General features: G+C 43.4%; 1 protein-coding gene across 1 annotated transcript in view; it reads right to left on the reverse strand.

Annotated features, from left to right (window-relative positions):
- Positions 1–10,589, reverse strand: part of LOC139757129 (uncharacterized) — a 98,495-nt gene that overhangs the window by 41,131 nt on the left and 46,775 nt on the right. The window contains exons 6-7 of the mRNA XM_071677231.1: positions 4,367–4,474; positions 776–984 (exon numbers count right to left, since the gene is read on the reverse strand). Of these exons, the coding sequence (XP_071533332.1) occupies positions 776–984; positions 4,367–4,474 (317 nt within the window). The remainder of the gene's footprint in view (positions 1–775; positions 985–4,366; positions 4,475–10,589) is intronic.

Below are 10,589 nucleotides of genomic sequence, written 5' to 3' on the forward strand. Positions count from 1 at the left end.
CACCTCCCCATTTGCGCCCTTCACTGAAGTTCCCATTTGCTCCCTTGTCTTACGCACTTTATTTACCTCCTTCCAGAACATCTTTTTATTCTCCCTAAAATTTAATGATACTCTCTCACCCCAACTCTCATTTGCCCTCTTTTTCACCTCTTGCACCTTTCTCTTGACCTCCTGTCTCTTTCTTTTATACATCTCCCACTCAATTGCATTTTTTCCCTGCAAAAATCGTCCAAATGCCTCTCTCTTCTCTTTCACTAATAATCTTACTTCTTCATCCCACCACTCACTACCCTTTCTAATCAACCCACCTCCCACTCTTCTCATGCCACAAGCATCTTTTGCACAATCCATCACTGATTCCCTAAATACATCCCATTCCTCCCCCACTCCCCTTACTTCCATTGTTCTCACCTTTTTCCATTCTGTACTCAGTCTCTCCTGGTACTTCCTCACATAAATATATATATACATATATGTATATATATTCGCCATTTCCCACGTTAGCGAGGTAGCGTTGAGAACAGAGGACTGAGCTTTTGAGGATATTTCCTCACTTGGCCCCTTCTCTGTTCCTTCTTTTGGAAAATTATAAGACTATATTCTTCCACTTACAAAGCATCAGGTTTGTGAGTCTAGAATGAGTTCTTCTCTTTCGTGACAACTCCTCTGATGATATCAGACAACAAATCCTGGACTTTATTAAAGGCCTTCAATCGACAGTTTTTCTCTGATGAGCAAAGCTGAGGGAGCGATGAAGGACAGCTCGAATGCTTACCGAGTACTTGTCTCTTGTGAAGGGTAAGAGTATCTTGGCCTTGCTCCACCATGAGTTAGGGTAGGAGAGCTTGAGTTGCTTTATGCAACTTGTGTTCAGTTTCCGGTTCCAATCTGAAGCGCAGGTCGCTGTGAACAGCACCTCGGAGCTGTTGCGGTAGTGGGCCAGCACCGTCAGCTCTGGTGTCTGCTGGAGAGGCGTAGCCTGACCTGGAACAAAGGGCGGTGTGGGGTGAATGTGAGCGTTCGTATTACTGAAGAAGAATGGCCACTTGTGTAAGGGATGTCTTACATGAGGTAGGAGGTACCTAATGAGGGGGGGACTCAGGGGACAAAGGATGACAGGATGAGTTGGTACTGATCTAAGATATCGTTTAATTCTAAGTGACTCTATGATATGAAGATGCTCATACACTAAGAGTGACTGTATTGATATTCGATCAGTGCACAAGGTAGGATAACTATGACGTACGATGCCTGGATGAACAGTATAATTGCATGGTGCAAGATAACTGTCATGAAGTCAGATGACCATAATACTGTAACACATCCGTTTCGAGTGGGACAACTGGCTGAAACGGAGTGACTGAGTGAGATGGAGTGACTGAGTGAGATGGAGTGACTGAGTGAAATGGAGTGACTGAGTGAGATGGAGTGACTGAGGTGCTGGGATACTCTGAGCGCATGTGACGCTAGAGAAAGCCGTTGTGATCATCGACTCACTGGGCTGACGGAGTGAGGCGTCTGACTGAACGAGGGTGATCGACTGGTATCGGCTGACTGACTGAATGAGGATGATCGACTGGTATCGGCTGACTGACTGAATTGGGATGATCGACTGGTATCGGGTGACTGACTGAATGAGGATGATCGACTGGTGTCGGCTGACTGACTGAATTGGGACGACTGACTGGTGTCGGCTGACTGACTGCCTATGTGGTTGCATGCAGGAATGTAACTCGCTAAATTACTCTGAGCACATGGAGGTGTGTTTATGACTGACTGAAGTATAATGATTAGGTCAAGTAATATGGGTAATGTAAAGGATGCGATTAACTATTTCCTTGAGAAAGAATAATTAGGATGAAGCGAGGTAACCAAGACGGAGCAATATTGGTGTGAGGGGAAAGATCAAACCGGATAGCCGGGCTGTGAATGAACATCAGTGGGAAAGGTAAATGAAAGAGGATTATTTCGTCATCTTGAAAAACTACAACTTCAATTATCTGTTCCTCATAGCCACACCACCTTAGCGGAATTTCATCATCGTGGCACGTTTCTCTAGATTTTGTAAAGTAAGAAAGTCCTTCTCCTTTACTCATATTGTATTTGTCACACTTTATACCGTCCAATTACACTATCAAATCAACCCATCCCTAGTAACCTTTAATCTTACTTGACTTATCTACGCTTGAGTCTCACATCCATACATCAGAGCAAAATGAGGCAACTACACCATCATGTGAGCTCCTGGCACACTCCACTCTCTCTCCACTCCTCACCCCAGATCTTGCAGCGTACCTCAGGTTTTTCCCCCATTTTATGACTACCCTCAACCTGAGCTGCCACTCTCCTATATGCACTGAACTTCGCATCTGAGCATCTAAACTCGCCCAAAATGACACCCCATTCTCATTGTCCACCCCTTTAAAGGAACTAAAAACTTGGTTGTACCTGCATCCTACCTCTCAGTAAATGATCGGGGTGAACTACCACGCCACCCACCTCCGCCTTTGAGTCAGCTGACATTACACAACAGTTGTTTGGACGGTGGGAACCCATCATGCCCCACCATGGTTTCAGCAAGCACACCACTGCCAGCCCACCTCGCACCCACCTCACGTAATTTCCCATTCTTTAAACATGTTAAACATCGATAGAGACGCTACACAGCCTTGACGCACTCCTACGCTGGCTCTAATTAGCTCACTCCCCTCCAAGTCTCTCTCTCTCTCTCTCTCTCTCTCTCTCTCTCTCTCTCTCTCTCTCTCTCTCTCTCTCTCTCTCTCTCTCTCTCTCTCTCTCTCTCTCTCACACACACACACACACACACACACACATACACACATAATTTGGGGGAATTTTCGGAGACACATCTGCCGTTCGAAAGGCACAAGAACGACAGTAATGAAAAAACAAGAAGTGATCAAACAATGAAGGTTAAAAGTATCTTAAGTAACCTAGAGGAATCACCCTGAAACAATGTCATTAGTTCAAAAGGGATAAATGACTATCACGGGATCATGTTAAGCTAAAGAATCCAAAAGAAAAAGTAATCAACACAGGTAAAGGTATATACGAAGAAGATTGATGCAAAGTTTAGTTCGTAACTACTTCGGAAAATTCTGGGTATCTACCTTCGAAGATCCGGAGCACTGAGGGTTACTGGTGTGGGAAGGGGCCATGATACCCTGAAAGAACCAGGGACTCAGTCGTCTCATGAAGGAGCTGGACCCCAAGCAAGGCTCACAGCCCTGACACCAACCTACCATCAATACTCAATGACTTATAGAGACTCTAGACACCTGCACGGGATATTCTGCAAGTCCTGGGTCGATGAATGCAATGCTCATTCGAAATGGAAGAAAGAAAATGGTTCATGAATCTTTAAGAGTGGCGGTTCGAATATTGGAAGATCCTCTGTAAGTTACTGGAACGATAAGGAAACATCCATAGGAGTTCTTAGATGGTGGAAGCGACTGATGTGTTAGTCAATTCGAATTTAGAACTTCAGACATGACGTGTCTTGTAGACTGTCTTGTGAGAGAAAGCACGAGAGGTCATTTCAATATTGCACATTCTTGCACTCCTCAGAGGCCTTTGGTACGGTCCCTTGCAAGAGATTTACAAAGACTTTGACATTTCCAGCCTGTTTTTGGAGGAGCGAGGGCGAACATGGTCATACGGACTGAGAACACTTGAACTGTAACAAAGGAAAGGTCAAGCGGACCTTACCGAGCTTCGGGAGAGTCCTTTAGATCCCAGAGATAAGGTCACTGATGCTTCTTATCTATGTGAGGGACGTCCCAGGGAAAAGATAAATGATACGTGAATATGCCTAGCTATGAAAAAGAAAAGTATGAACAAAGTGCAAGATGATGTTTTGTATTTTGTATTGCAAAGTAAACTACATCAGTTGTAGTAGCTAGAATTATGGCTGGTGAGTTTTAGCCCTGATACCTGTGAGGTAATGAGGAAATAGTGAGACATATGGTTAGTGAGATTTAGCCCTGACAGTTGTGAGGATATGAGGAAGCAGTGAGACATATTGCTTGTGAGTTTTACCCCTCAAAACTGTGAGACAATAAGGAAGTAGAGACAAATGACCAGTGAGTTTTAGCCCTGACAACTGTGAGATAATGAGGATGTAGTGAGACAAAATAACAGGTGAGAATTAACCCTGACAACTGTGAGGTAATGAGGCATTAGTGAGACATATGGTGAGATTAAACCCTAATGAGGTAATGAGGATATATACAGTATGGACATACCCAACATGTGACTCGCCTTAGTGGTGGAAACACATTCAAACACAAGTGAGTGTGAGCGATGTATACACTAAAACGCACGGGATAGGGAGGCCAGGACTCACCACAGAGATACTGGAAGATGAGGTGCGTGTGTCGGAAGGTGGGCAAGGCCGTAGACACCAAACTGGCCACTGCCATCTCCGTACCTCTTGGTTCTATGTGGTGATATTCTGCAACACATCAACAACATCTTAGGCATAGGCATAGCATCACACACAGACACACACACACACACACACACACACACACACACACACACACACACACACACACACACACAGATTAGCATAATCTCACACCAATCACAAATGTGACATGTATCCTCCAACACACCTGCCTTACACTGTTCACAACTATGACTTAGGTTCCCACTAACTGATGATATAACCAGGTGTGTCAGAACTGCACAACAGACCTGCAGTGTGTATGTGAAACATGTGACAGAACTACACAACAGATGTGTAATGTGTATGTGACACATGTGTCAGAACTACACAACAGACCTGCAGTGTGTATGTGACACGCGTATCAGAACTACACCTGCAGTGTGTATGTGACACGTGTCAGAACTACACAACAGACCTGCAGTGTGTATGTGAAACATGTGACAGAACTACACAACAGATGTGTAATGTGTATGTGACACATGTGTCAGAACTACACAACAGACCTGCAGTGTGTATGTGACACGCGTATCAGAACTACACCTGCAGTGTGTATGTGACACGTGTCAGAACTACACAACAGACCTGCAGTGTGTATGTGACACACCCAAGACCTTCACCTTGTGTTGGGTATGTCGGCTGCCAACAATGAAGTCCACATTATGTTGATGGCTTCAGCCACCAGGGGAAATGAATGAGGATCCTTGCGTATATCACAGTTAGAGACAGACAAGTTTTCTTCTAAAGGTAGAGACGCCATGTTCCATCATAGTAGTCATGTGTTACACTAGGTTTAGAATAACGTAAACCCGACCTATCCCAGCTCGCTATGACACGCACCTCATGAGGCTTATTTAATAAGTAGATGTCTTATTCGATCTGTTCTTTATCCGGTTACTGTTTCTAATTAGGTTTCTGTTCCTTATTCGGTTTCTGTTTCTTATTCGGTTTCTGTTCCTTATTCGGTTTCTCTTCTTTATTCGGTTTCTGTTCCTTATCGGTTTCTGTTTCTTAGTCGGTTTCTGTTCCTTATTCGGTTTCTGTTCCTTATTCGGTTTCTGTTCCTTATTCGGTTTCTGTTCCTTATTTGGTTTCTGTTTCTTATTCGGTTTCTGTTCGTTATCGGTTTCTGTTTCTTATTCGGTTTCTGTTTCTTATTCGGTTTCTGTTTCTTATTCGGTTTCTGTTTCTTATTCGCGTTTTGTCTCTGATTCAGACATGGTGGAAGTTGCTCTCTCGTTTCTTAATGGTACTTTCTTTCTTCATTCAACTTTTGTTACTCATTCGCCTATTCTTTCTTATTCGCCTGACCTTCATTATTTATTGTTCTTTCTTATTTGCCAGCTCTTTCTACCTGCTCTTTCTTATTTACTTGTTTCTTATTTACGAGTCAGTGAGCAAGCCAACTTGAGTCCCTCATATAGACATCTCTCTGTGTTCCAGCTTTATCCAGCTTGGCTCAACGTGGATTTCAACACCACACTGGGTCAAGTATGGCTGGCGCTACCTCCAAAGTATTATCAAATGCCCCTAAAGTGCATTGTAATTCAAAGGTTATATCATCTCACACACCTCACTGCAAGTACTGCTGGAGGAACGACCTTTCTATGCGGCCCTAAAGGTGTCAAGCTTATCTGTACTGTACGAGGAGGGAACTTTACACTCGTAAGACCCCACTTCTAGGGAAGAGTCTCCATCATCATAAAATCTTATAATACACTACTGTACGCTGTTTGCAATTGCTGTTTCCTCATCTTTCATTCTATTCCACTCATCTACCATTTGTATATTGCAAAAGTACTTTTTTACATCTTTCATGACAAGTTCTTTGTTTAATATGTTATGTCCCTTAATTTATCTAACCCTATATAGTTCGAACTGTTATTTCGTCACCAATTCAGTGATTGTGATCAAGTCTCCCCTCACTCTTCTCTCTTCCGTGGTGGTCAAATTGAATACCTTCAACCTCTCCTTGTAACTCAGCTCCCTTAATTTTTGTATCATCCTTGTCGCTCTCGTCTGGACTCGTTCTATAAGTTCTCTGTCCTTCTTCGAGTGATGTGACCAAGCCAGAAAAGCATACTCTAGTTTTAACCTGATGAATAGCTAGCTAGACATTTCCTTATCCATATACTTGAAAGCTCTGGTATATAAGCTGCCTCCTTAACACTGCTCCCAATATGGGACTCTGGCGACAGGAGTGTGTGTGTGTGACATGTGAGGAGACTGGTGTCTTTCTAGGAACCCTCACTGCAGGGCTTAAGCTCTTCGTAGTATGGAGGAACGAGGGCATGTCGAAGGATGGAAGGAGAGTGGGTAAGATGAAGCAGTGGAGATGAAGAGGGAAAGATGGAATGGAAGGTAGAAGGATAGAGGGAAGGAGGGAATGGCAGTTGGGGAAAGGAGGGAGTAGAGGTGTGGAGGGGCAAGGAGGGAATGAAAGTGAGGAAGGATGGAGGGAACATCGGCGTGAAGACTTGACTTTATCATTCCAAAAACGTGCTGGACATATCATAGGTTCCTCCTGCCATATGACCTGAGTCAAGCCGGCCTCTGTGACTCAACATGGGGGATCACGGACCATGCCAGAAGGAAGGATGGTTCTTGACTGATGATCCTCACCCACCTTACGGCACAGCTAACTTATTGCCAGTCTTGTTACAAATTATTCTGTTGAGAGCGAATTGTTCATCTGACAAGCAAGGAGTTCATGTCCTGATTATTTTGGTCTCCCTGTCGCCTCCTTGCCCGGGCCACTCTATCTTGGCCATCCATTATCTATACCACGCCCAGGCCACTCTATTTTGGCCATCCATTATCTATACCACGCCCAGGGCACTCTATCTTGGCCATCCATTATCTATACCACGCCCAGGGCACTCTATATTGGCCACCCATTACCTATACCACGCCCAGGGCACTCTATCTTGGCCATCCATTATCTATACCACGCCCTGGGCACTCTATCTTGGCCACCCATTATCTATACCACGCCCTGGGCACTCTGTCTTGGCCACCCATTATCTATATCACGCCCAGGGCACTCTGTCTTAGCCATCCAATACCTATACCACGCCCAGGGCACTCTATCTTAGTCATCCATTATCTATACCACGCCCAGGGCACTCTATCTTGGCCACTCATTATCATCTATACCACGCCTTTCTGTCACCTTGGCCCCCTGGTCTTCTTCTTCTTCCCTCGACCACATATCCTGGCCACCTCACATATACACCATAGCCTACTATCACCACACTCTACCGTGCCCCTACAGCCTTGGACGCTTCCTTAGCCTGACCACTCCATCTTTACCAGCAGCCCCTTTAAGCATCGAAGCCGCCAGCCAGCCAGCCAGCCAGCCAGCCAGCCAGCCAGTCAGCTTCCTGTGACAAGAGCACCAGACTCCGCCAGGTGGGGGAACAATAAGACGACCCAGTATGAAGTATCGCTCCTTCCTACCGATCCTGCTGGGCCTTATCGTCGTCCTCCTCTACCGCCACTCCTCGCTCCTTAACACCTGGTAGGTGACCTTGTACCATCCGTTGCCTTGCCCACGACGATCGTGATAACGAATGATGATGTGATAAAGGCACTGTTGGCTACGGTGATGATGAAGTCAGTGATGATAATGTGGGTGAGACGTATATGATAACGGGGTTGATAACTCCTACGATCACTGTAATGATGATGATCATTATGATAAATGGAGTCACAATAACACTTTAATTTCACTGTAATTATTACAGTAAATCGGTGTTACCATTCCCATCACATCACTACTCCTATAGCAGTGATGTGGCTATTTTCATCATTCATGTTTGTGTTATCATAATCATCTTCAGACCAAATGAGGGGAGACACACTTCCCTCCCACTAACATTACAAACTTAACCTCGAATCTGAATCATTTGAGACATTCATTTTTCCCATATATAAAACTATGACTATATCTACCATTTTCGTAGGTGCTGTCTGTTTTCCGCTCATGAATGACTTCATTAAGGTCACGTAATGAAGACGTGACGCAAACTGAAATAGGCAATTCATATCTCTATATTTCCTCGAGGAAGAATTAGGATTTGCAGTGGATTCTGTGTAACTGTTTTATGGTAGAGTTTATTTCCAAATACAGTAGGGACATTCCAGTATAGATATCACATTCTAGTTAGGCCTGGAATATAATGAAGTGAGTCGGTTGAATCTCCCCTTAACCTGCTATGGTCATCAGTTGATGCTTCAATAGTCCTATCTGGTTCTCCCACTTATCCATAGATGTCACTAGAATTCTTCCGCCAGGCTACCACAGCCATAGTCACCCACAGGACGTCAGAGAAGGTATATGTCCGTTGACCTGGCGTGTTAACGTTAGTATATGACTACGATCATGTAGTACATGTTACGACACTTGATGAGTAAAGTATGGTTTAACTGAGTTTGTGTTCATTATACTTTTCAACTAAAGGAGAAAAGGATGATGAATATCTTTCTCGTAGAAGGCAAATCATCTGTGACCTTGGGTGAGGCTTGTGGCCAAAGCGAAGTATAGGATATACCTGAGCATGTCATACTGTGCAAAACAAAATGATGTGACATTTCGTGAAACGAATAAAAGAATATAAGTTTTCTGTGGGATTATAGCTATATTCTGGCCTTCAAGGATTGCACTACGGTCCCAACAACCTATGTTCCTGTTAAGTTCATTACATAAACAATGGACCTCAGAGGTGTAGCCGCCGCCCACGGTCCTACATTACTGTTCTTCATAACAAGCCAACAAGTTTTCGGGTTGTTGTAGTTTATCATCAGACTGATATCCTAGTCTTCATCAATCGCTATGCAGTTTCGGCCTACAATATATATATATATATATATATATATATATATATATATATATATATATATATATATATATATATATATATATATATATATATTTTTCCTTTTTTTTCTTTCAAACTATTCGCCATTTCCCGCGTTAGCGAGGTAGCGTTGAGAACAGAGGACTGGACCTTTAAGGGAATATCCTCACCTGGCCCCCTTCTCTGTTCCTTCTTTTGGAAATTAAAAAAAACGAGAGAGCCCCCCGCTCCCTCCCCTTTTAGTCGCCTTCTACGACACGCAGGGAATACGTGGGAAGTATTCTTTCTCCCCTATCCCCAGGGATAATATATATAAATATATATATATATATATATATATATATATATATATATATATATATATATATATATATATATATATGTATGTATATGTTTATTCATTTATTTATTCGCGGGGTGGCAGCGGGAATATATGAAGGCAGCATGTATGAATATGTACATGTGTATATATGTATATGTATGTATACGTTGAAATGTATAGTTATGTATATGTGCGTGTGTGGGCGTTTATGTATATACATGTATATGTTGGTGGGTTGGGCCATTCTTTCGTTTGTTACCTTGCGCTACCTCGCTAACGCGGGAGACAGCGACAAAGTATAATAGATAATAAATACTTATTCCCACACTAGCGAGGTAGCGTCAAGAACAGATAGATGAACCTCAGAGGGAAAAAAATCTTACTTGGCCAGCTTCTTTGTTCTTTCTTTTGGAAAAGTGAAAGAGGAGAATGGGATTTCCAGTTCCCACCCCTTTTAGTCGCCCATAGGCCCATAGCCTGGGGGTAGCAGTCCCGCCTGTTGCACAGGGGTCTCGGGTTCGATCCTGGCTGTTGGAGGTTTGTATGTTCTATGAAGGTGCGCGTTCATATGCACTTTGTTCGTGTATGTATATTTTTTTTTTTTTTTTCATACTATTTGCCATTTCCCGCGTTAGCGAGGTAGCGTTAAGAACAGAGAACTGGGCCTTAGAGGGAATATCCTCACCTGACCCCCTTCTCTGTTCCTTCTTTTGGAAAATTAAAAAAAAAACAAGAAAGGGGAGGATTTCCAGCCACCCGCTCCCTCCCCTTTTAGTCGCCTTCTACGACACGCAGGGAATACGTGGGAAGTATTCTTTCTCCCCTATCCCCAGGGATATATATGTATATATATATATATATATATATATATATATATATATATATATATATATATTACAGCGTAAGAGTGTTGGGAGAGGCGGGTGGGGGGGGGGGTGGA

The sequence above is a fragment of the Panulirus ornatus genome, chromosome 24 (genome assembly GCF_036320965.1).
Source record: "Panulirus ornatus isolate Po-2019 chromosome 24, ASM3632096v1, whole genome shotgun sequence".
Lineage (NCBI taxonomy): Eukaryota > Metazoa > Arthropoda > Malacostraca > Decapoda > Palinuridae > Panulirus > Panulirus ornatus.